The sequence below is a fragment of the Triturus cristatus genome, chromosome 7, assembly GCF_964204655.1.
Source record: "Triturus cristatus chromosome 7, aTriCri1.1, whole genome shotgun sequence".
In the NCBI taxonomy this organism is placed as follows: Eukaryota; Metazoa; Chordata; class Amphibia; order Caudata; family Salamandridae; genus Triturus; species Triturus cristatus.
In genome coordinates this window covers 1,341,345,147-1,341,372,239 of record NC_140590.1, presented here as the reverse complement: position 1 = coordinate 1,341,372,239, position 27,093 = coordinate 1,341,345,147, and the positions used below count along the sequence as shown (strand labels likewise).

Sequence of the window (27,093 nt, the reverse complement as noted above, 5' to 3'; positions counted from 1 at the left end):
TCCTCCGGGAGTGGGGACTGCTGTGGAATCTATTCACAAGGTGAGGAATCCACTGGCAGATGTATCCATCAGAAGAACAAGTTACTTACCTTCGGTAACGCTTTTTGTGGTGGATACAGTATCTGCCTGTGGATTCCTCACTGACCCACCCGCCTCCCCGTTGTCCATCCTTCTATACCTGCACTTCTATTAGTGGTGTTTCAAAATGTGTTTTGTTACTGTCGAAGGCATTGTGTTATTTCTTTTGCCTTTCTATTTATTCTCCACACTATGTGTGTTGCTTGTATATTATATACTGTGTATACTGTGTATATATTGCTGTCCGTCCGTGTGCCTCGAAGGCACGGAAAAAAGGGGCGGAACTGACTTAATCACGCCGACGAGGTCTTCTTATGGAGCCGGTGACGTCAGCGGAGTCTTGAGCGGAGCCGTGCCTCTGTGACGTCGTCTTCAACCTCATCGGCGTGGACTGCTACAAAAGTTTCAGAATGTTGCTGGCGCAGGGGATATTCACAAGGTGAGGAATCCACAGGCAGATACTGTATCCACCAGAAAAAGCGTTACCGAAGGTAAGTAACTTGTTCATTAGTAGTTCTATAGGTTCTTTCCTATCTTCATTAGCGATCTGCACTACTTAGTGATTTGAGGAATTTGCTGATCCCATCTGGGGAATTAGCAGGAGGTTCTGAGGATAGGTTGCTGTTGTACCAGTGAGTTAGAGGTCAATGAACCACACCTCTGATCTGCAGTGCTTACAAAATTAGCTTATTTATGTTTTCAGGAAAATCCGGCTCTTGGAATCCAGTTACTCTTTCAATCACTTGTTCACCAGAACTTTGCCTTTGACCCTCCATAATGGTCCTTCACCCTTCGTTCGGGTTCAATTTATATAAATGGCACATATACATATACATATATATATATACACTTAAAAAAACATAGGTTTCACACATGTTATAGTTAGGTGGATATTTCACTCGTAAAAAAACAATGAAATTCCCCCGTTATAGTTAGTTGAGATAACAATAACTTGCGCGCCCGCAATCCTCTGCTCATGACGTCACATATTAAATCACTCATGACATGGTCAGTGGCATCACTCATGACATCACTGATGACATCATCCTTGTGACCTAACTATAACATGTGTGAAACCTATGGTTTTTTAAGTGAATTTGCAAGGTTTTTTAAATGCTAATTCCTAACTATAACGTGTGTGAAACCTATGGTTTTTTTCAGTGAATTTGTACGTTTTTTTTTTTTTTTTTATGAAGAAACCTTTATTACACAGTAAAGAGTTACAAACAAGGGCCTACAACCACAAGGGCCGGCCGCTAGAAAGCTCGGGAGCCAGCAAGGCAACTCCATACATTCAAATGAGTCAGAAGCAAGAGCTCCTGAAAGTTCGAAAGCACATATAACAGGTCGCGGCCATAGTCCAAGGGCGATCGAAAAGGAAGGTTTCATATTTTCTAAAAAAGAAAAAAAAAACAAAAAACCATAACACACAAACAAGGCAATGAGAGTCCGAAATAGCAGCGTGCGCTCCCCAGGACGGGGGAAGATCCACATTATCTAGAATAACTCTTGACAGGAGGTGGTAGTGGGGGGCGGCGGAGAAGAGGACAAAGCATGCACAATTACGCAGAATGTGCGGCTAGGGGGACAAAGCGACGTCGACCTCTCGCGGCAGAGGCGGAGCGCAGATATTCCCACGATCGGAATTCCATGGACCCCACACCTTAGTCCACCTCCCAGGCTTGCCTCTCGCCACATACACCGTCTTCTCCCTGAACATACACCAATCCATATTCTCCTTCCATACCGAAATCGTAGGCGGCCTCGGGGAACCCCACAACTGTGCGATATTGCGCTTAGCCACCATGTACCCCAAAGTCACCCACTGCGTCTGCGCCGCATTATAGTCATTTGGTTCCCAGACATTCAGCAAACACCTCCTGGCCTCTGGTAACAAAGCGACATGCGTGACTTCCTCCATTACGGTATGTACCCCGTTCCAAAATCGTACAACCTCCAAACATTCCCATAGGATATGAAGAAAGGTACCCAACAAGCCACAGCCACGCTTACACAGTCCATCCCTCGAATAACCCATACGTATCAAACCAGGCCCTGTGACATACACTCTATGGAGTATCTTCAGCTGCACAAATCTAAGGCGGGCCGGGATCGCCACCTCTTTCGGGGAGGTTGTACGGTTTTTTAAATGCTAAGTTATGTATGTATTATGATTTTTTTAATATATTAATTTTTCAATAAACTACGTATTAAATATATATTTTTTTAATGGTTTTTCACCGTGCGCGCTCCGTGCGCGCACCTCCGCGATTTAAAAAAAAAAAATTTAAAAAATGTTTTTGTCTGCCTTCGGGGTCCTTCAGGGACCCCCTGACCAAGGCTAGGGGGTCAGGAACTCTCTACCCTGCCCCCTTTTCACGTTCGCCACCTTCCTTTTCCACTCTCGCACTGAAAACAAACAAAATGGTGGCCGACACTTCCTGATTTCGACCGATTCGAACGTTGACTGACATGTAACAACCAATCAGAATTACGCTCGCGCACGGTTTCACACACGTTATAGTTACGAATTAGCATTTAAAAAACCTTGCAAATTCACTTAAAAAATCATAGGTTTCACACATGTTATAGTTAGCTAGACATTTCAATCGTAAAAAACCAATGAAATTCCCCTGTTATAGTTACTGCAGGCAACTATAACTCACGCGACCGCAATCCTCTGCTGATGACGCTCAGCTCCTACCCTGAAAGTCTCGGGGGGGATAAGTCAAGCGGGGGCTGAGAAAAAGGGGGGGTCCCAAAACGCGTTTTCCCCATGCATTTTTCCATAGGACCTTTAGTCCGAGCTACAGCCCGAACGGCTGAACAGAATTACTTGAAATTTGGCAGAGAGTTAGCCCTCAGGTCAGGGATGTGCCTTTTGAAGGTCTCGTGTAAATCTGTTCAGTATTTCCTGAGAAAATAGCATTTAAATCAATATATATATCTATAGGCGCGCTCCGAGCGCGTACCGTAAGCTTACAGTACGCGCACGCCGCCGTCCGCAAGCGCAATTCTGATTGGTTGTTAGATGTCAGTAAACATTCGAATCGGTCGAAACCAGGAAGTGTCGGCTGCCATTTTGTCTCTCGCAGTCTGAGGGGGTGAAAAACAAAGGTGGTGAACGTGAAAAGGGGGCAGGGTGGACAGTTCCTGACCCCCTAGCCTTTGTCAGGGGGTCCCAGAAGGACCCCCAAGGGCAAAAATTAATTTTAATTTTTTTTCGAAAAATCGCGGAATGCGCGTAGCGTACGCGCACGGCATAAACGGAAAAATTCCGCGGGAAAAATTCTGCGATCTTCGCGTAACTATTCCGCGATTACGCGTACCGTACGCGCACGGCAAACATTTTTTTTCAAAAAGGAAAGCTTAAAAAAAAATAAAAAAAATTGTGAGGCAAGGTTGGCTCTTAAAAGAGCCGTTGGGTTAATACTGGGATAGAGGAAAGAAAGAATGGGAATATTATGAACGTCTACAAACGTGCTGGTCTATCTTATTGTTAATAAGGGAAACACTGGTCTCCCCAAAAACAATAAGACCACAACACGTTGTACACCTCATTTAAACCCTCCGAAATCGAGGGTTAATGTCCAGAGGAGCTGAAGAACGTGATGCTCCCACCTCAGAGGAAGGGCTCAGCTGAGCTGCCGATTTACTCGGCTGAGCTTCTGAGGTTGGGCTCCGGTGACTTACTGAAGAGTTTTCTTCAGTATGTCGAGCAAAGGTCCTGGGATGTTTATCCCTAAGGTGTCTCATCATAGAGTGATTTCCAAAGGAATACTTCTTCCTTGGATCGCCTCTAGATAAAACACGCTCACAAAGTGTGCAAGTGACCAATGGAGCATTGACCTTTTTCTGCCCCTCTGGAAAAGTAAAATACTCCCACACAAAAGAATCCTTTTGTTTCCTCCTTCTCTGTCTGATGATGGTGCTGCTAGGCTCACTCTCAGAAGAGGTCTGCTGCTCTGCCATTGTATCTCAATGTCAATTCAGCTCCTTCTCCTAGGGGATCTCAAGCAGTAATGAGGGGAATGGGTGTGGTGTGGGAAGTTTCTGGAACTGAAAGTAGTTTCAACCAATGAAAAGTGTTCTTTGTGGATCACATGACCTACCGTGCGTGCTCCGTAAGCTTACGGTACGCGCTCGTAAACAAGTACGCATGCGCAAACGTGACGCTTACGGAGCGCGACCATAAGACGCACTCGCGCATGCGCATTACACGCCCCTGCGTAACCGCGACGTTGCTTCCGCGCATGCGTGTACGCGTACATCACGTACGAATCACGTAAGCGCACTGTACTTATGATGTACAGAGCGCGTAGCGTCAGCTTACCGTACGCACATCGTATCACGTAAGCGCACCGTACTTATGACGTACGGAGCGCGTAGCGTCAGCTTACCGTACGCGCATGGCAAAAAATGCACAAAAAAAAAAATACAAGTTTCAAGAGTTGTAGAAGATAACTGTGATGTAGAACTGTATGTAAACATTAATTTAAAACAAATTAACCATTCCATAATGCAGGATATAGTACATATATTATTTTATACATAGGTTGGATAATATTTATTACCAAAAATCTCCCAAAAAAATTTGCATTTAAAAAAACGTATAAATTCACTGAAAAAACCATAGGTTTCACACACGTTATAGTTAGGAATTGGCATTTAAAAAACCTTGCAAATTCACTGAAAAAACCATAGGTTTCACACATGTTCTAGTTAGCAGGACATTTCACTCGTGAAAAACCAATGAAATTCCCCCGTTATAGTTAGTGCAGGCAACTATAACTCACGCGACCGCAATCCTCTGCTGATGATGTCAAATATTACATCACTGATGACATATGTGTCTTTCTGAAAAAAAAATATTTGTAATATATGTATAGCTAAAAATTAATGGAAGAAGACATGGGTAAATAAGTGTCTAAATACAGTGATGTAATATTTGACATCATCAGCAGGGGATTGCGGTCGCGTGAGTTATAGTTGTCTGCACTAACTATAACGGGGGAATTTCATTGGTTTTTCACGAGTGAAATGTCCTGCTAACTATAACATGTGTGAAACGTATGGTTTTGTAGTATGACCAAGGCTGAATAGGGTCCCACATATACACCAACCTAAAGTTTGTGAGCTCAACATTATGCTGTACTACCAGAAGAAGGCACAAATAGTCAGTTTTTGGGGGCTACCTCAAGTCCTGGGACACTGTCCGATCATGGTTCAGCTGTTGAGCAGTTGGGTGATTCACATCCCTTCAATGTGCATCCATCTTCCTGCATGCTTAGTCACCACCCCCCCCCCCCCCCCCAACCGTTTCTAATGTTTTTCATAACCTGTTATTTGGTGGAAATCCTTATAAGAATATAAAAATGATGCTGCTAATCACTATCCTATAAGTCTCCTAGACAGTATTCAAACACTTTTTTCACATCGTCGTCTTCGAAGAATATTGGGTGTAGTAAGAAGATCTTTTCACACTGCCAAAGTGGTTTTAGGAGGCAAACAAGTACGATAGGTCAGGTATTTAGGTATTATTTACTCTTTCTCGAATATCTGCTCCTCAGGAAGGAACTACTTAATATTGTATTTGTAGATCTGCACTGCATAGGGACTGTTTTATATCTTGGTTAGGCTCCATGATGAAAATTCTGCAAGAGTACACAGAGGTCCAGCAGGTGAAATTACAGTCCCATTGTCTTAAAGGCTGGTCTCTAGCCCCTCTACAGTTTTCTGTATAAATGAATCTGGTAGTTTCTGCTGTCGAGGTGTGCATAAATGGCTTTCCGAAAATAGGATGTACAATTGCTATACGTCTGTTTGCAAATGTTTCTTTACTGGTTTACAAGCAGCTCAAACCCCACTATAGAGCTCTTTAGCATTGAATTGGTGACTGAGGTGGGGCCCTGGTGCATGTTGTTTCCTAGGAATATTGTGCACGTATAAACATGAAAAATCTCTAATGAAAAGTATTTCCTTTTCATTTGATTTTGTTCAGCTGCCCTTCAAGCACTGAAGAGAAAGAAGAGGTATGAAAAGCAACTTGCACAGATAGACGGGACACTTTCAACAATAGAGTTTCAGAGGGAAGCACTTGAAAATGCCAACACGAACACTGAAGTGCTGAAGAACATGGGATTTGCTGCCAAGGCCATGAAAGCTGCTCACGATAACATGTAAGCAATTATTTATCCTTACTGCAAACATCCATGATTCCAAGTTGAAGTCAGAAAGTGAATTCATCCTAGATTAAAGTGCATTTTATAGAAGTCTTCCATAATTGATGTAGTTGTCAGTGTTTCACAACTGGCTTATCTGCAGAATTGTATCTATTGGATTAATACAGTCAGAGAGAGAGAAATTGGCAAATATTAATTGTAGATGTGTCAGAACCCCAAATTGTTCAATGTTTTTTTCTGGCAACATTTGTATGCTCGAATAGTCATTTTCGATGAAGTCCATGGTAATGTTCCTTTGAACACTTCAGCCAGTGTTGGGTCATTCGATTTTCCACTGCTTTCTGACATAATATTTAATGGAGCTATTGGCATCATAATATCTGGTGAAAGTGAGGAATGTTACAAAGATGGTGGTCCATCATAGCTTATCATAGATCTATGGTTCCCAGATGATTAGAAATAGTTGGACCTAGTGTGAACTTATTAAGGGAACAGTTGTTTAAGGGCAGAAACCTTACCCGCCAGTAAGTGGCATGCTTCATCATAGGGCTGCTCCTCACATTGATGGAAATGACTACCAATGTGAGCTTCTACCTTGAAAATGCAGGGAAGCTCTGGAGGGTGAAAAACAAGAAGTCCAATCATGTGGACATGGAGATCTTCATAATCCGTTGTGGAGATAATAACGTATAGAAAATGTTGAGAGGTGAACTGTTGAATCCACCCCCTGGTGGATCAGAAAATATTTTGTTAAGATTCCCCGGTGGGTGGAATAAAAAATGTAGAGGAATTATTCATCATGTAATTGTCCCTCCTAATTTAGATGCTAGAGGCTTTTTTGAGAACCAGCCCTCTTTAATTTAATCACCAGAGTAGGTGATTATCAAATATTTTTAAAAAGGAAGCATGCATGCATAACCTAGTTCTCCATACATTGTGCTGTAGTTTTCAATACTGTATGCACCTGGTAATAGAACTAATAGATATTAATGATTGAGGTCATTGTTAATAATTTGAATTGATAGGTGTGAGTTGTACAATTTTATTGCAAACCCACATGTGACAACAAAAGGTGTGTGTTCACAATATGCATGTAAATGACTGTTATTGATCCTAAGGGGGGGGTGTATCTAGCTTACCCTCGCTGAAAAATGAAGGTGCCTCTGCTCTTTGAATTCTAATAAAATTGTCACACTATGCAGGCTAAAATGTATACAAATTATGCTGCAATGTTAATGTTGTCCTCATATTTTAAATCATAAAGTCACGTAGTCAATTTAGAAACAAATTTCTTCCCTTTAAAATCTTAAAATAGAAAGGAACCTACTTGTACATGCAAGGCAATGTTATTTAACAAAATAAGGGTAGGGGAAAGAGTTTGAGGTGGCCTTATAATCTCCCAGAAGGCTAAATGTACTGTACACTAAATAAGGCCCACTGTCTGCACAGACGTAAGGGTAACAATAGAAACCATACACACATTACTTTCCTATGAAGAAAACCCTAAGGGTTTTTTAAAAGGAGTCGCACTCGCAGGATGTCTGTGAATGCTTCATAATAGCCCCTCATCCAAAATGAGAGTGCATTTGGATGGGCTTAGTCTTCCAGAGGGAGCTCTTGATATTGCTAGGGATAAAATGTAAGTATGTTTCAATCGCCTAGGGATAAACCCCTTCAATAGGTTTATTTATGATTTCCTTGGTCAGAATAAAAAGAGGCGTATGGAATGTAGCAATGTGCAGGGGTGAAAAAAAAGGAAACTGGTTAATCGAAGACACTCTGCCTTTACAGCAAATGTGAATACAAGGATGGCTCATTCTCGTGCCCTGTTGGGACATTAAAAAGCCTGGCCAGAGACAACAACCTGGTTACAATTAATTGGAATGTATGTATATGTGCAAGCTGAACTTATTATCACTATAAATCATTAATTAGGACTGAATTTGTTTATATAAAATTGATAGGTATCTCTCGGTCCTGATGAAGGCCAACAGACCCAGGAGGCAACGAACTGCCGTAACATGTAGATTCTGTGACCCTGGAGTACAAATAAGCTCCCTGTGTCCCATTGGTGCTTTCTGTGTACCAAAAAGATTTTGCTTGAACACAAACAAATGGTTTTTCTAAACTATTACTACTTGTTTTCAGGATATTCCAATTTTTGTTACTAAGCTGTTTTGCTGTGGTTGGGTAAACCATTGATGGGTTACAGGTTTATTTGAGCGCATGAATACCAGAAAGGTGGCCGGGTGCTAGATAAAAGTGATATACTGCCAAGCAGAAGGAATAGTCAAACAGAAAACCAAGGGAAATCAAGTCAGTTGGCTTATAGTCCGGTCTTTAAGGCATTCCTAAATTTGATCAGGAACTTGTCTTCTTCTGCAGAGTCATTGAATTCCACCATTTAACGGCAGCCACAGAAAAAGCCCTACCACCAGGGAGGACTCTATTGACTCCTGGAATACAGGATGGAAAGAATCCTGAGAACAAAGAGAATGACTTGGAACATGAAACTCACATTTATTGTTCAAATAAATTGGGCCCTGCTCAGTGAAGAACCTTGTGAAATATGCACAAATATTTTTTTAATCCTTTAAATTACTAGGAACCAGTGTAGAGATTTCAGAGCAGAAAAAGAGCTTGGTAAACCAAGAGCAAATTTATCGGATATATGTTTAATTAACTGAAGCTTCTTCTGAATGCTGTGAGAAACTCCTTGAAACAAATAGTTTAATATGTCAAAGCGACTACAGACAGTGGCCTGTATCAGAATCTGACGAGCCTGGGGAGGGAGCCACTGAACTAGTTTTCTGAGCACCCTTAACTGTAGAAAGCAAGAAGAGATAAGATGATTAGCCCGTTTCTCCCAAAACAAATGGTCATCCAGAAAAAAACACGAATTTAGCAGGTGGTGGCGGCTCAATCCACGAAGTAGAACAGAAGGAAGAGGAGAAGGGTTTAGCCGGGAAGGAATGAGCGACTCAGTATCTTTTTGAAATTGAAGTTTAAAGCACAAAGTCTCAGCCGGGAGGTGACAGAGGACATGCACTGATGGAAGTTGTCCAGGGGGGCAGACCCTGTTTTGTCCAGAGCTATAGCAAGCTGTGTGTCATGAACATAGTTCAGCAGATGACACTTAAAGACCCAAGCAATGGGGACAAAGGGCAGATGAAGATATTAAACCGGGTTGGACTGATAGAAGAACCCTGTGGACTCCCTGTCTAGCGTACTTATTTGCTGACTCATAAGTAGGGAGATACTCCGCTTGAGGCTGATCCTCAAGATAAGCAGTCCACTGCTGTAATGCTGGTCCTCCAATCCCAATCTCTGCCAGTCTGGTTAAAAGGGTGGAGTGAGAAACAGTATCATAAATTGTGGACAAACAACGTAGGACTAAGGCAGCTGGATTAGCCTTGTCCGCTTACATTCTTAAATAATCCAAAACTGAAACCGGTGCAGTTTCAGTGCTGTGACCCAGTCAAAAAACATACTGAGCGCATTCTAATAGATGGTTCAGTTCCTGAAAACTGGAAAGCGGTTGATTAACAGATTTTTCTATGATATTCACTGCAAAAGGTAGTAGAGAAATTGGGCGAAAATTTGAAAGGACTAATTGGTCAGCATTTGGTTTTTTCAACAGTGGAACAATAAGAGCCCTTTTCCAATTGAGCTATGAGCTATTACACACTTCCAACAAAGGCTGGAGGAGGGAAGATTTGGCCAATTTCCAATATTTAGGAAGCATTGGATCAAGTGGAGAACCAGAGATAGAGTAAAGACAGAGTAAAATAAAAATCGACACAAATGTGATCTAAGCCCGAAGTAGACTCCGCTTTGGCTATCATTGGAACTGGAAGATGCTTGGAGGAAGAAACACCAGACGGAGATCTAGAAGGTAACGAGAAACCTCCAGCATATGAGTCGGCCTCTAGGCCAGACAGAGTCAACCAGTCAAAGATGAAATTAATCTTCTCCTCAAAATAATTGGTGAGTTTGTCAGCAAGGGCCTTAGAGTTGACAGTAACAGAGGCTGCATAATTGGGTGAGTTTAGATCCCTCTAGCTTTGGGACAATAATCCCGGCACCAAGCACGCTCACATTTTTTTCACAACTTCTTTTGGTGGCCGTCAGGGCCTCTCTGTATGCCAGGGAGGTGGAAGGTTTTTACCTTCTTTAAAGACCAGAAGGCATTTAAGGCCAACTCAACCCACGGGGAATAATATTATTCACCATCCTTAAAGGATTCAAGATTTTTGGACGTTACCATCTCAGTTAGCTTGTTATCCAACTCCGTACTGGAAAAAGTGCTCAAAGGGCATTTGACTTGAGGAATCTTGGCCTTTAAATGGTTGAAATGGCGGCTACCCTCTGTAATAAAATCAAACAAGACCAAAATGTGATCTGTTCAGACCAGGGAAGAAATAGTAACAGATTCCACCATTTAGGAGGTGCAAAGACTAGTTTCAGAGTGTGACCTTTTAATAGGAGTAGGATCATTGACTACCTGAATAAGTTTAATAGTTGCTATGCCCTCTGAGATTGGAGGTGGAAACATTTAAGTTAAAATCCTACTACCAAGTTAGTGTGTGAGAGGGATATGGGCAATATCAAGTCCAAAAAGGGATTGACAAACGGTTCAGACGTGCCAGGATGGCTGTAGCAGACCACACTTCTCGCACACTGGAAGTCCCCATAACATGGGATAAAACAAGAGACTCGGCTGCCGAAAGGTTGCTAGTGCAAGCTCCTTAATGGTACAGCCTGCATTTCCAATTATAGCCACCCTGCCCCTTTTCACTGGGCAATTTATGATACAGATAGTAAAACCAGTTGGACAGAGGGCAGCAATGTCAGGAGCGTAAGAGTCTGAGAACCAAGTTTCCGTAAGAAATGGAGCATCCAACTCTCTCCAGTGCAATAAATCATACATTTCCGTAACATTCTTTACAGAAGAGTGCACCTCATTTAAGGCTCATCTCAGACAGCCCTTCAAAACTGGTTTGGATTCAGTACGTAGGGTCAGATCATGTTTAGAGGTAGCATTATTGCACCAAGAAGAATCCTTAATAGGTACCTTGGTAGTCACAGCAACATTGATGAAAGATTGAGATTGTCCCAAATCAGACTTAGATTGATTGTATCAAATCAAAATTATAGTCAATTTGGATACAGCGTCCTTTGACAAGTACATAAAAACAAGTATTAAAAACACGATTAGGAATACATAAAACAAGCAAAACGAATCTTGAAGTTCATTAAAAGTAATAACATTAAATAAATTGTTATTCCTGCCCAGTTCATCTTACTCAGCCAAAAAACAGTTTATTGTAATCAAGTCCAATGGAAACTAACAAGTAAAGGACCCACTTCCCCTACAACAACAATGTGCAGTTGTCCTAGGTACCTCTGATTAACAAGATGGACTAGTTCTGGAAATCTGACGCTCTACTTGCCAGTTACTACAAAAAGAGGCTGTTGGTAAAGTTCCCAGCCTAACTTTTGAGTAAAGGGTGCTGGCCAACCTTGACAATGTAATCAAAGAAAGCCTCAAATTTGAAGTTGCATTTAATTAAGAGAAAATCACTGGTCATTCGACCCAAAGAAGATGTAGAAAGGAATTTTTCATGATTCCAGGACCAAAATCTTTTACAAGACTTTTAGCATTGGCAGGAAGAGAGCCAGTGCTTCAAGCCCCAACTCGATAATGGGCATCTTTACATAACCTAACCAAGGAAATTTAAATGCGAGTGAGTTCTCCATAACATCAAATAAACTGTCTCTATAGGGTGAGAAATTTTCGTATGTCCATCCTGGACCCCAATAAAAAATTGGCCTCAATTTCACATGGTCTACTATGGATTTTAGGGCCAAGTCTAGTCGAATAGGTAACATTGGGGTACTTTGAGGGAGTCTCAGAAGAGAGTGGAGAAAAGTATGTTCGAGGCATGTGTGCTATAGATGCACGTCTTGCATACTCCTGCCATCTAGTGTTAGGTCCGGATGTTTGCAAGTTGTTTTTCTTCAAAGAAATGTTTTCCAGTCATGAGGTAAGGTGACTCCTCCTTTTGGTGTTATTGTGCATGGACATCAACTTCATTGTTCGATTGTTTTCTTTCCGCCATCGGGTTCAGACATTTTTTTACTGTGCTCCGGTTCACGACCGTTATTTTGGATCCCTTTGGTTCGCAACCCACTGTACCTGTGTAGGTATTGTTTTGAACGCATATCTCATCCTCCTTGTGTCAAAAATAAAAAAAATGTCCTAGATGGATCGAGAAATCTCGTTTTATTTCACTTCTACTCGAAAAAACATCATCGAAAAATCTGCTGATAGAACGGACTTCGTTCCAAATATCAGCGCGCCGACCTTCACAAAGTCTGTAACCTGTGCCTGTCTCTGGGGCACAAGGAAGAAGACTTTGACGCCTGTCGCTCATTTTTCTAAAAAAAGATTCTCCGAGACCGTCGGGCTCGACAGAAAGAATTGCAGCGACAAAGTATCGAAGACACCCCCAATATCTCCTGAGAAGATATCGAACAGGAAGAGATAGAAACATCCTCAGCGGAAGAAGAGACCTTCTCTGTACAGGACTCTGACTCTGAGCTGGAGATAGAACTGGAGTCCCATGATGTTCCCGCCGGTCAAGGTGCCATGAGTACCAAAGCCCCTTTGCCCCTAAAACCTGCTTCCACAAAAAACCTAAGGATTCTGGGCCACCACTGCCGTCCAGCTGTGGTAGGCACCGAGACTCTGCTTCTGATGCCCCACCCTGTGGCTCTGCATCGAAAGCGCACGTCAAGCCTTCTGGCTCAGGCTCGAATCGAGATATCACACCTTCACCACCTAAAACATCAGTTTGAAAGTAAAAAAAGGACAAATTACCTTGGCACCAAAGATTTCGGGTCTGAAACAGAAAGATGCTCATGAAAAGCATCCAAAGCCAATTCTAGAAACCATGCAAGAAAAGCTGGATCCAAAACAAAAGAAAATTTTAGATGAATCTAGACACTGGACATATTACAGCAAAGTCAGTGATACCTTCCTCCAGGAGAAAAATGGGCACGGAATATAAAATCCCTCTAAAAAACAAAGAGGACATGGCTACAAGTCCTCTTCACACCCCTCCAGAATCTTCACCAGTACCTATTATACCGCCTTCAGACCCTCTAGACATCACACCACAGGGCTCTCCTTGTACAGATCCTGATGCAGGGGTTGGGGATGACACTTATGGACAACCACCACCAGATCCATGGGATGATTATAATATAAATCCTCCTACAGACACAGATCCAGATCTACACCCTGCTAAACCTTCCGCTCCCGATGACAATACTTCATATCCGGAGTTAATTGCAAAGGCAGCCACATATCATGGAGTCACTTTACACAAGGAATCTTTGGAAGAAGATTTCCTATTTGAAACATTAGGGACCACTCATAAGGCAACACAGAGGTTACCTATGTTAAAGGGTATGATGAGGCATGCAGAAGATCTTTTTAAAGACCCAGTGAGGGCATGTATTATAACACCCAGGGTTGATAAAATATACAAAACCCTTACCATCTGACCCAATTTGAATTAAGGGCCAGCTTCTTTTAGATTTTTCGGTCATGTCCAATGCTCGTAAAAGAGCAAATTCACAACCTTAAGGTGATGCACCACCTCCAGACAAGGAGTCCAAGCTGATAGATGTCTCCGGTAAAAGAGTGGTTGCACATTCAGCCAACCATTGGTATATAGCCAATACAGAAGGTATTTTGGCTAGGTATGGTAGGGCCCACTGGGACGAAATAGAAGGCTTACTCCAATCTCTCCCGGCGGATCATAGGAAAAGAGGGCACAAACTATTGCAGGAGGGAAAACGAATTTCCAATTGCTCTATTAGCTTTAGACACTGCTGATACTGAAGCCAAATGAGTTAATACCAGTATTCTTGTCAGAAGACACATGGTTATGAATCTCTGGGTTTAAACAAGAGGTACAACAAACAATACTTAATGCTCATTTTATAGGGGAGGCTCAAAAAAACCTCCACAGATGCTACCAATATTTCTGTAAACCTCAAAATCAACCAACCCCCTCTATAGGATTTTACAAAATTTGTTACAGAGGAAACAATTGTAAAGGTGGAGATGGAGGTACACCAACACGTACCTCTCCATCTCCCAACAAGCAATGACTTGATAACAATTCCCCCGATAATCAATCACCTGTCGGGGGAAGACTGCATCAATTTATTCCCATTTGGCAATCAATAACATCGGACAAATGGGTGTCCGACATTATCCAACATGGTTATTGCCTGGAGCTCACTAGCAATCCTCCCATATTCCACCTCACATTCACAAACTCTATCTAGAGCACCAGCAACTACTTAAAAAAGAAATACAAGCTCTTGTAACAAAAGGGACTATAGAACCAGTTCCAGTACAACACACAGGGTCAGGGGTTTACTCACTTTACTTCCTAATCCTAAAAAAGGACATTTCTCTACGACAATATTAGATCTCAGGCCTCTAAAAGTATACCTACTGTTAAAACACTTCCATATGGTCACACCTCAACAGGTGTTTCCCCTCTTACAGAAAGGCGACTTTATGTCAACACTAGACTTAAAGGCCGCCTACTTTCACATTCCTATTCACCTTGCACATCTCAATTACCTCAGATTTGGGGTTGTAGGAAACACTATCAATTCAAGGTACTCCCATTCGGAGTAACTACGGCACTCAGAGTATTCACCAAATGTCTAGCAGTAGTAGCAGCTCATCTAAGAAGACAACAAATTCATGTCTTCCCATATCTATACAATTGGCTCATCTAAGCCAACACACATCTCAAGTATTTACAGCACCCTCAAATTACAGTAAATCTTCATCACTGGGATTCACACTCCATGCACAAAAATACCAACCCTATCTAGGAACTATTCTAAACAATCAAACAAGTTTAGCCTATCCCGATGCAGCTAGAATTCACAATTTTCAAACACTGCTTCTACAATTCCTAAGCAATCAGTATCGAACAGTGAGAACTTCAGTGCAACGTTTAGGGATGTTGTCATCATGCATTGCCATAGTACCTCATGTAAGATTAAACATTTGTCCTCTACAGGAATGCTTAGCACGTCAATGGAATCAATCACAGGGTCAACTAAAATATCTAGTGTTGTTAGATAGCCGCACCCATCGCTCTCTGCAGTGGTGTAACACACACATGTTGCCAAAAGGGCATCCCTTTATAGACCCTGTTCCACAGATAGTGCTCACAGCGGACGCATCCATTACAGGTGGGGTGCTCAACTATAACATCTTACAGTACAGGGTCCATAGGACACCAAACATAAGAGCCTCCACAACAACTACCTAGAACTTCTAGCTGTTCACCTAGCGCTAAAAGCATTTCTACCTCACCTGATAGGGGAAGTTGTCCTAGTCCGGACAGACAATATGACAGCTATGTACAAAAACAGGGGGGGGGGAGGGGGGAGACGCACTCTACAGATGAGCCTCTCTCAGACCATTTGGCATTGGGCAGTACATCACAAAATCCAACTGCGAGCAGAGCACCTTCCAGAGATGGACAACGAATTTGCCGACCTCAGCAGGATGTGGCAACAAGTCCATGAGTGGGAACTCCATCCCCAAGTCCTCCTTCCATGCTTCCACAAATGGGGGGGTTTCCACAAATCGATCTTTTTGCACCAGCTCAGAACCCAAAATGCCCAAACTTTGCCTCTAGGTTCGCACACCCTCTGTCCAGAGACAATGCCCTATGGATGAACTGGTCAGGGATATTTGCTTACGCTTTTCTGCCTCTGCCTCATCTTCCATTTCTGGTTCTGAAGCTCAGGCATCCATCTCTCACCCTCCATTTGATAGCTCCCACATGGGCTCGTCAACTGTGGTTCACCACACCTCTGGAACTTTTAATAGTTAAACACCAGAAGCTTCACCTCACCTTAAGCCTTCTCACTCAGAACCATGGAGAAATCGGACATCCTAACCACAAGGAGCTCAACCTAGCGATTTGGCTCCTGAAGTCAGAGTTTTGGTACCTAAATCTACTATCAGATTGTATGACAATTCTTTAGGAAGCAAGCAAATGTACCACTAGAACATGCTTTGCAGTAAAGTGGAAAAGGTTTGTTATATATTGTAATAACCTAACAATTGAACCACTAGATGCTTCTATACTACAAATTATGTATTAGCTATTGCATCTACAACGTGCAGGCCTTGCCTACACAATACACCTACACCTTGCAGCGGTGGCTGCATATCTTCAAAACAGACAACACTTATCTCTGTTCATAGCGCCAGTAATTAAAGTCTTTATAGACGGTCTTAAAAGAGTGATACCACCAAAAGTTCCACCTTCACTGGCATGGAACCGTAATATTGTTCTGACAAGACTTATGGTTACACTTTTTGAACGGCTACGCAATGGCCCACTGCAATTCCTTTCTTGAAGGTTGCTTTCTTGATTGCTATCACTTCACTAACATGTGTCGGTGAGACTCAGGCATTCACCTTAGAATAACCATTTTTCCAACTCCATCGAGACAGTGGTTCTTCACACTAACCCAAAGTTCCTTCCAAAAGTAGTTTCTGCTTTTCGTATTAATCAATTGGTTGAGTTACTTGTGTTCTTTCCTCAACCCGACTCTGTGGCAGAAAGAGCTCTACATACATTAGATGTCAAAGGAGCAGGATTGTATTATTTCGATAGAACAAAAGATTTACACAACACAACTTTTTGTTGCCTTCGCTCCCCCCCTCGTAAGGGAAACCCTATCTTTAAGTCTGGAATTTCTAGATGGATTGTTAAAAGTATTCATACATGTTATTTCAAAGCCAAAATACCTTTGTTTATGCCTCCTAGAGCACATCCTACTCGTAAAATAGGAGCATCTGTGGCCTTTTTAGGTGACATTCCTATAGCTGACATTTGTAAAGCAGCTACATGGTCTACACAACACACATTTACTAAACACTATTGTGTGGATCTATTAGCACGTCTTCAAGCTAAATTAGGATAGGCAGTCCTAAGAACACAACTGCAACGCCCACTAATTAGCCACTGCTTTCGGAGAGTTCTGCTATACAGTCTAAGCAAAGCATGTGGATCTACAGCACAAATAGCTCAAATGGATTATGTTACCCTGTGAGCATCTGTTCTTGGCATGTAGAGCTGTAGTTTCACATGCGCCATCCCTCCTCGCCGGACACCTATGGTTGTTGCAGTTACCCTCTTGCAGGAAAACAATCTTACAGTGGAGTCAATGCCCATGAGCACTATTACCGAAAGGAGTCACCTTACCTTGTGACTGGAAAAGACTTCTTCGAAGAAAAACAACTTGGAACTATCCAAACCCAACACTAGATGGTAGGAGTATGCAAAGCATGTAAATCTACACCTCTACATGCCAAGAACAGATGCTTACATGGTAATTAGCATAATGCTTTGCACTCTTTCAAGCTTGTGAGAGTCACAGTGACCCCATATCTCTGAGCCATATGTAGCTACACTAACCTCTTGTGCTCTATGTACCTCTAGGGCCGGTGAGACCGGATGATTAGTGCCTCTCTTAGCAAAATTAATTATAGAAAATGCTGTATGGTTAAGTAGCAAAAGAGCAGTTGATGGACAGAATGCAGAACAATGTCATACATTCACCCCAGTACAGCGATCTGGGCCTAAATCCATCCTGGCTGAAGAATGGCGACATACCCTGAAACCGGTCCCAGGAGGCTTGTTTCCGGTCCAGGGAGGACCAGGCCTGTTTCCGGTCCAGGGAGGACCAGGCCTGGCAGTTCGGTCTGGACTGTTCCCATGGGGCACAGGGTCAAGACTGATTTTTTTTTTTTTTTTTTTTTTTTTTTTCTTCCTTTTTTAACCATTTTATTAGACACATATGGTCAATGTACAGCTCGGCATCTCGCCTACATCCCTTCTGGGCCGGCAATGCAACGATCACTCTTTGCATATATCTAAGCAACTGGGGTAGGGGAGTACACAGCAAGCCACCTACAACCCGTCCGGGCCAGCCGCGTTTAGAGGTCATTCGGCTGTACCACCTATAACAATATCTGATGCATGCGGTGTCCAGCAATAACAACCATCAAACAACGTAAATAACCTTCGACTCTACTTTCGACTATACAATTATGAAGTGTATCTACGCTGTTAAAATACTGTATTTCACCCTGTGCGGCAGTGCCTCCAACATCCTGCGCCCTCTAGTGTGCTATATGTGCGGGCCCAGACCAAGTGCAATGGTTGGGGATGTCGCTGGAGGTCCCGATGGAGGCACATCCCGACCAGTGACAGCATCATGTTCCAGCAGATAAGTCTGTAGGGGCCCCCATATATCTCGTGGCCGAGATGAGGGGGGTTGGAGATCCGCATATACCTGTAGTTGCTCTTGACAGTAAGTGAGATCTCGGATCCAATCTTTGAACTTCGGCACCCTCCCTCTACCCCACCGACAAGCAATTCTTCGTTTAGCTAATAGTAGCGCTAACGAGGTGTATTTGCGCATCTTGGCAGCCAGGGGTTCAGTGTATCCAAGCAGGGCAGTAAGGGGTTACGCAGGGATGTGTAGGCCTGTCATCAGGTCCAGCGCAGCGAAGACCTCATCCCAACAGCGCTGTATGGAATGACAGTCCCAGGCCAGGTGTCGAAAGTCTGCCCCCTCCTCCCCACATCTGTCGCACCTATCATTATCCCGGATTCCCAATCTATACATCCGCGCTGGTGTGTAGTAGAACCTATGTAGGAACTTGTAGTGTATGATTCTAAGTCTACTGCTAGCCGAAATCTCACCCGTCTGTTTACAGCAGTATAACCACTGTTTGTCTGTGATGGGTTGGGTTAATTCAGCTTCCCAGCGACTGCGGGCTAGTGGCTGTGTGTAGTCCCTGTTGAGCTAGACCGTGCGGTATAGGAGCGAGAGCACATGTGTAGGGGTATCCTGTTGGAGTAGAGCGTGGAGCGCGGGCATCACCGGCGGTTCTTGAGGAAAGGCAGGCGTGGCAGTCTTTACGCGCTGTCGAAGCCTTATGTAATTGAAGCGGTCTAAGGGGGTGGGGTTTACCTCTCCCAAAAATTCATAGCAAGTACGGAAATTCCCGCCGCTGTAAAGCTGTCCCCAAGTGTGAAAATCAAGTTTGCGTAGGTGCTGTCTACAACCTCCCTCCTGTGTGACCGGAAGGTCCTGCCGGCCAGAAAGAGGCAGGAGCGGGGAGTACAGAATCTCGCATCGAGTTGCCTTAGCAAGATCGTGCCACGCACTGACCGTGCACTGGACAGTAGTGTTCAAGAGGTGCCGGGGTACTCTGGGAGCGCTAAGATATGCGGCGCTAGGGGCGGGCCTCATGTAACCGTCTAATATTGCCAAGTGAGGCATGAAAGGGGGGGGGGGGGTTTCATCCAGTAGTCAGCGTAGTGTGCCTGGGCGCAACTATAATGCAGCTCAATGTCCGGCACAGAGAATCCCCCCGCCCAGAAGGGTCGAGTGATGATGTCCCATTTCAGCCGAGCCTGCTTCCCACCCCATAAAAGGCGGACAAGTTGGGTCTTCAGAGCGGAAAAGAAGTGACGGCTGGGGGCATACGGAATGTTAATAAACAAATAAAGGAGTTTTGGTAGGATGACCATTTTGATGATCGCTGCCCTGCCAGCCATAGAGAGGAGCAGCGCGATCCATTGCGCAATTCTATCAGTAATGGAGTCCAGAAGTCGTCCATAATTGTCTCGCATGAGCTCCATGCGATCCCGGCAAATACTAATACCAAGGTAGGTGAGGGTACCTTCGCACCATCTGAGGGGATAATCAGGGACGAACCGCTGAGTGGAATCAGTGAGGGGAAATATGTGCGATTTATTCCAATTTAAAGTGATTCCTGACCACCGCCCAAACAATATGAAGAGCCGCAATATGGGGTTCAAACTGATATCCGGGTGGCGCAAGTACAGAGTGAGATCATCAGCATACAGCGAGATGAGGATCTGCCTCTCCAGGTATACAATGGCGTGTTCTCTATGATGTTGTCGGATTTTTGCGGCAAGGGGTTCTATGGCCAGGGTGAAGAGCACAGGGGACAGAGGACGTCCCTGTCTGGTGCCTCTTGCCAGCGGAAAAGAAGACGAGCGCAGGCCGTTAATTGACACGGTCGCTCGGAGCCCTGTATAGAGCAAGTTTATCCAAGCCAAGAATGGGGGAGGGAAGCCCATGCGCACCAAGACAAAGGACAAGTAATCCCATTCCAGGGAGTCAAATGCCTTGGTGGCATCGAGGAAAATGGCAGCCGCATCCTCCTTCGGATCCATGTCATGGAGCAGCGCAAACAATGTGCGCAAATTATGAGCCGTGCTTCTGTGTGGGATGAACCCGGATTGGTCTGGAAGGACAAGCACCGGCATCAGGGGCCTGATGCGATTGGCTACAAGCTTCGCAAGGATCTTGGCATCGACATAAGGGAGAGGGGCCGGTATGAGTCCAGGTGCTTGGGATCTTTGCCAGGCTTAGGGATGGAAATGATGAGTGCCTCCCGCATGGTACGAGGTAAAAGGCCAGTTTCTCGTGCTTCTTCAAACACGTGCCGCAATATGGGAATGAGTAAGTGTCGGTACAGTTTATAAAACTCAGCCGGGAGGCCGTCCGGCCCCGGGGCTTTGCATAATAGCAGATATAATCTCCTCGTCCTCTGGGTGCGAGAGGAGGAACTCTCTCTGGCCGTCACCCAGCCAGGCTATGGCAGTGTCTTCGAATAATGACTCAAAATCCGCTGGGGATTGCCGCTGGGATGTGTACAGTTTTTTATAGAACCGTTTAAATGCAACCAGTATCTCCGCGGAGCTGCTATGCACTAGACCATCCTTATCCTCTACCTCCAAGACAGTATTGGCGAATCGCGGGGGCCTAATGGTAGACACCAGCGCTCTCCCCGGTCTCTCCCCCTCCCCATATTTCCGGGCCACGTGGTACTTCCCACTAAACCTACGCTCCCGTTCCGCAGTGTCCTGATATTCAGCGAGCAATTTGCGCAGTTGCGCCTGCACAGCCGGAGAGGACGTGGTCCGGTACTCCGTACACTTTATGTCCAATTCCAACTGTTTGAGCGTAGTCCGGATATCTTTTAACACCCCTCCGCTCTTTGCTATGCAAATGCCCTGTGCGGTCACTTTAAAGGCTTCCCATAGGGTCGAGTACTGGGATACAGAGCCGGTGTTACGCCGGAAGAAATCCGATATTTCTTGCTCAAGTTCAGCCTTGAAGGCCGAGTCCAGGAGCGAGTGTGGGTTCAGGCGCCAGGAAAGATATGGGGATCCTTCTTGAGGTGGGGCAAGAGCTAGCACCACCGGAGAGTGGTCCGAATATGTGCAAGGTAAATACGACACATGTGAGGTCCATGCCGCAAGGCCCCTGTCCACCAGCCAATAATCCATACGTGACCAAGAAGCGTGCGCTGAGAAGTAGCAGGACCCCTGGCGCACCTGTGGGTGCCGAGTTCTCCATGGGTCCGCAAGGGCATTTTCTGCTACCAAGGTTTGAAGGGTTAGTTGTGCGGCTGTGTAGTGGTGCGGTTGTGGGTGCGATCTGTCAAGCCAGGGGTTAAGAGTGACATTAAAGTCGCCACCCCAGATCAAGTGTGTAGTATCAATATCCTGTATCTTCCCCCAAAGTACCCGAAAATATTCAGGGTCATCCACATTGGGCCCATAGCACGACACCATAGTAATGGACTGCTCAAATAGTCTCCCCCACATTATGTTATATCTACCCTGCGGATCAGCATAAGCGCCAATCGGGGTGTATGGGAGCGTGCGTTTCACTAGAATGGAGGTGCCCCGTGAATGAGGAGTAGCACGAGAATCCCCTAGAACTAGCCCAGCGTGCTGCAAACCCCGAAGGTACACTGGGGTACAAGTGCGTTTCCTGCAGCATTGCTCAGTGGACATTATGTCTGTCCAAGTAGGCGAGGATATGGCGTCTTTTCCGGGGGTTGCCCAGGCCGCGCACGTTCCAGGTCAAAAAGTTATATTGGAGTGTTCTAGGGCAGGGCTCCACCATCCAGAAGCCAGGGAATTTCGGTGTAGGTCAGAGTGTGTACAGTCAAACAGCATAGTATGCTAAGTACAGTCTCAACAGACTTGTAACGAAACCTGGCAAAGTACTCAGCTAAGAGTCCTTCCCCCCCCCCCCCCCTCCCACAACAGCAACCCCAATTTGCCGTGTCACTAACCTCCCCCCTCCCAAACCATCCCATAATTCCCAGCCCCAACATGGGATAATAGGAAAACATCGATATCAGAGTACTCAAATACTAACAGTAGGGTTCGCCTGGTGGGTCGCAGCCAGAGGGCAACCAGGTGCTCCTCGCATTAAGCGAAGGTATTCGGGTATATCATCTAAGGCCCAAGATGGCACACAAAGTAAGTATTGTCACAGGTCCTGGCAGTCCGATGCATCATGAGGAGGCACCAAGCCCAGTACGGTGCAAATTCACAGGGTCAGATCAAGGAACCCCCCCAATCCGCCCCAAGAATACATTCTCAAGGACAAGGCTTCAGTCCATTCTCCTGCAGGAGTCCGCTGAGGATCACTGGAAGAGACGCAACCCACCGATGTGGGAGACCAGCAATCAGCCCCCAGAATAGAAGGATTCTCAGCTGGCTGAGTAAAGCAGGTAGGGGGACCACTCAGCGAGTTCAGCTTGACATTCAGTAAGTGTTTAGAAGTTCAAGGCCGCGGGGACCCTCATTCAATATCAGATCAGTTCCGCCCTGTCTCGTCTTGACGCGCCGGGGAGCGACGGTTCGCTGATGACTTGGGTAAATTGTTAATGAAATCTTGAGCATGCTGCGGGTTGGTAAAGAAATGTTGTTTCCCCAGAGACGACACCTTCAAGCGAGCCGGGTACAGCATGGCATAAGGAATATTAAGCTGTTGCAGCCTCTTTTTTACCTGAAGAAATTTACGTCGCTGCTCCTGTACCGCGATGGTAAAGTCCGGATATATGGAGATCTCCGACCCTGCAATGCGTGAGGCGCCCCTTTTCTCGGGACAGCCGAAGTGCAGCGTCACAGTCGCGCTAATTCAGTATTCTGGCTATAATGGGCCGCGGGGGGCTCCAGGTGGAGGCCGGCCCGCCAGAGCTCGATGTGCCCGCTCCACCACAAAAACCTCCGAGAACTCCCCTCTGCCGAAGAGCGCAGTCAGTAAGCGCTCCACGTAGTCCTCCATTCGGCCGGTCGCTGTTGATTCTGGTACCCCCAAAATGCGGAGGTTATTCCGCCTGGACCGCGATTCTAACTCCTCGTTCTTGGCAGCGATCACTTTAAAAACTTTATCCATCTCGAGGGTGCGGGCAGAGGCTGCGGCGGAGGTATCCTCCAGGTTGGATATGCGCCTCTCCGCTTCAGTCAGACGGTCGTCGTGTTTGTCCACCCTGCATTTCAGCCCGTCCATCCTAGCCGACATGGAGTCCATCTTGGAGGCAATTGAAGTCAGGCTCGCCTGCATGGTAAGTAGAAGATCCTTCAATTCCGCCGTAGTCGGGGCTGGGGGCTCCGCTGGATCCTCCTCTGGGCCCGCCTGGGAGCGTAGAGTTTTTCAGGAATCGAAGTTGAGCTTCGACTGCTTGCCATACGGTTTCCCCATGGTGGCCCAGGGGGGTGAGCAACTGGGCAGCTTGAAATTAAGGGTCCCGGGCTGTCTCCCAGTTGATATCGCCTCGTGGGCACTCAAAGAGCAAAGGGGTCCGCAGCCTAAGCCAGTAATAAGCAGAGATCTGTCGCAGCCAGAGTGTACCCGGGGCTAGGCACCAGAAGAGCAGGCTTCTCAGGCCGGGTGTGCTACTGCACGATTAGCTCACGATAGGCACCGCCACTTTCCCACCAGCCAGCCACGGCGCAGCAGACAGCAGTCCAAGTCCCAAACCTCCAGGGCAACTCGTTGGTTTCAGCCAAGGTCCTAGGCCTCGCGCGCCGCGTATATCCACACCTGGGCCCCAGTGGCACCCGACCAGTCCAGCCCTCCTCAAGAGCCCCCAGGCAGGCAGTAGCAAGGGGTCAAGCTCAATGCCCCGCTCGCAGGCTAGCACCGCAAATCTCTCAGGGTCAGACGATGTCCCAGGTCACGGGTAGCGCCAGAAGGGGGGGCCCTAGGCCAGGCCCGGCTCCTCAGCGCAGGAAAATCTAGACCGCGGCCTCATCAGCAAGGGGCCCGCGGTAGTAACACCGCATAATCAGGCCTCAGCCCCGGGCCGCGCGCCCAGACCCCCCCAACGCCGCAACAGCCGGCTGCCTTCCCCCGTCCCCCCCTCCGGGTGGTCCAGTCGCGCCGTAGGCGACGAAGTGCAGGCTCCAACAAGGGCGGCAACCAACAAAGGCAACCACAGCAGGGGCCGGCCGCCTCCCCAACCCGGCTCCCTAAGCACTAGCGCCGCCACACAGCGTGCCTACCTGAAGTGTCCCCGGCGCGGCATTCCCCTTCAGGCGCGAGCGGGCGCCCCTCTGCAGTCTTCCGTTGTCGCCGTCAGCCCGATAGTAGCCCTCACGACTTAGGCACCACTGGATGCAGGTCCTCCGGGGCCAGTAGCAGCGACACAATGGGGTCAGGTCCCCAGCAACGACGCGGAGCCGGCGTAGCAATCCGGTGTCGCTGTCAGCATCAAGAAAGCGGCCCACCGCCATAGCGCTCCCCGCTCCAGGCCGATGCAGAGAGTCAGGCCGCCATCTTAGGCGTCGCGATCGCGGAAGGCAGCATCCGCGTTACTGGTTCTGCAGGCAGCAAACTCGTTGTTTTCCTCCTCCAGGTCGGCGCCAGACAGTATTTAGCCAGGGGGGGTCCCTTCCAGGTGGATAGGTGCCAGGATTGAGACCGGATGGCCACCCGAACAGCAAGAGCCTCACAGGTGCGGCCATCTTGCTTGGCGCCCTCTAGCGCCCCAGGGTCAAGACTGATTTGCATATGGCTGGGTCCAAACTGGGGTGGCGTAGTGGGCAAAAGAACGATGGATTTAACCCAGATCTTTTGACTGGGGGAGAATGTTTGCTTTGTCAGCATTCCATCCATCATTTGTTTGCTGTAACACAGTATGGTTAAGTAGAGCAGTAATGTTATCAATTTGTTTCAACCATAAGTTGGAGTTAGAGATCCGAATTCCAAGGTAATCAAACTCCTCGACTTGCTCTGAGGGATTCCCACCAAGGATGATTTTTTGACAAAACTTCTTATGAATCAAAAAACATTAATTTTGTTTTATGTGTATTTAACTCCAAAGTATTAATTGAATATTACAACATAAACCTATCAAATAGCTGCGCAAATCGGGCCGTCTGGGGCCTGCAACACACTCACCTGTCTTCCGGTGGTTGGCTGGGGTGGCTCTCAGTCCCCCAGCACTATGCACAGCGCGGGAGGTGGGGCCAGTCCTCCCGCAGCCATAAAGGGATCCCAGTCGTCCCATAGCGCGGGCTGCACAAATCGGGCCGTCTGAGGCCTGCAACACACTCGCCTGTCTTCCAGTGGTTGGCTGGGGTGCGGTCCCGAGCACTCTGCATGGCGCGGGAGTAGGGACCAGCACTCCCATGGCCGTTAAGGCATCCCAGTCGACCCGCAGCGCAGGAGTCACGTGGGCGTGTCTGGGCCCGTCTGCGCCAGGCCACCCCCTTTGGTCCTGCCACTGGATTTTTTTCTAGGCGCGAGGCACATTATTAGGATGACCTGAGGCACTCTGATTGGTAAGAGGAAATAAGGAGGGGCCCCGAACACAGCACAAACACCTTCAACGCCCACCTCTTCAGATAGTATCTTCAGAGGGCCGTGAAGGCAATCAATAATGAGATTAATCATACAGAGAGAAGGTTATCCCTTAATGCTGATGGTGTTTCTAATAGCTCCCCGGTCTCACCTGGCCCGTTACATCTTCATCAACTGATCTAGGGCAATTTTGAACAGACACAGCGGTACAAGGTTTAAGTGCTACTTCATTGCCAATGAGAAAAAGCTCTCCTGACAGCCCAACCCATTGTAAGCAGGTGAAACGCCTGAAAAGAATTCCTAAATCTAAGGTGACCCAAAGCTCTTTATCTACAAAGTCTCCCAATGTTGCCCTAGGCCTTATAGAATACAACCTCCATCAATACCTCAATCCTGCACAGGGCAAGTGGGGGAAAGGAAGGACAGAATCTGAAAGGTGACTGGTTGTTGGAGGGGGAGACTTTGGACAAAATTATATCGCTTTTACGTCCTGAACTATCACCGATATTTACAAAGCTGGCAGTTTGAAACAATGCCATTGAGGACGTTAAGTGGATGGTGGGTAACAGGGAACAAGTTTGTGCTCACTGGGATAAATTAAATAAAGATGGAACTAGCACCAAAGCTGCGTTATGCAGACCTGAGAACCGTTCCCATGGGACTTCCCAGCTCTGTCCCCCAGCAGATACCATAAATCTCATCCCAAGGGTGCAAAAAATAGGGGATAACTGTTATAAATCTCTCCCAAACATATACACTCAAAGAGGCTCTATAGCACCTAACAACCAATCCAGACAGGAAGTACCCCCTACCATTCTATCAAACGGTCAAGGATGCAATAAGAACGGAGAGAGGGGAGAAGCCCTAGCAGAAGTACAGCCAGTGATAGGATTGCCCCCAGCTTCATGCCCATATGTGATTTTCCTCACAGGTGTTCCCAGCCTAAGGAGAAGTCAAAAGGAGTCTTATGAACAATTATTTAATATGACTGTGAACTGGTTGGGTCGCTATAGAAGTTTTTCCCCAGACCCGCTAATAACATCTTGATGCTAAGGCG

At 46.1% G+C, this 27,093-nt stretch overlaps 1 protein-coding gene across 1 annotated transcript in view; it reads left to right on the top strand.

Annotated features, from left to right (window-relative positions):
• CHMP4B (charged multivesicular body protein 4B) overlaps positions 1 to 27,093 on the top strand; it is a 231,405-nt gene that overhangs the window by 83,005 nt on the left and 121,307 nt on the right. Inside the window, exon 2 of the mRNA XM_085618976.1 lies at positions 6,080 to 6,257. Coding sequence (XP_085475102.1) covers positions 6,080 to 6,257 — 178 coding nt within the window. The remainder of the gene's footprint in view (positions 1 to 6,079; positions 6,258 to 27,093) is intronic.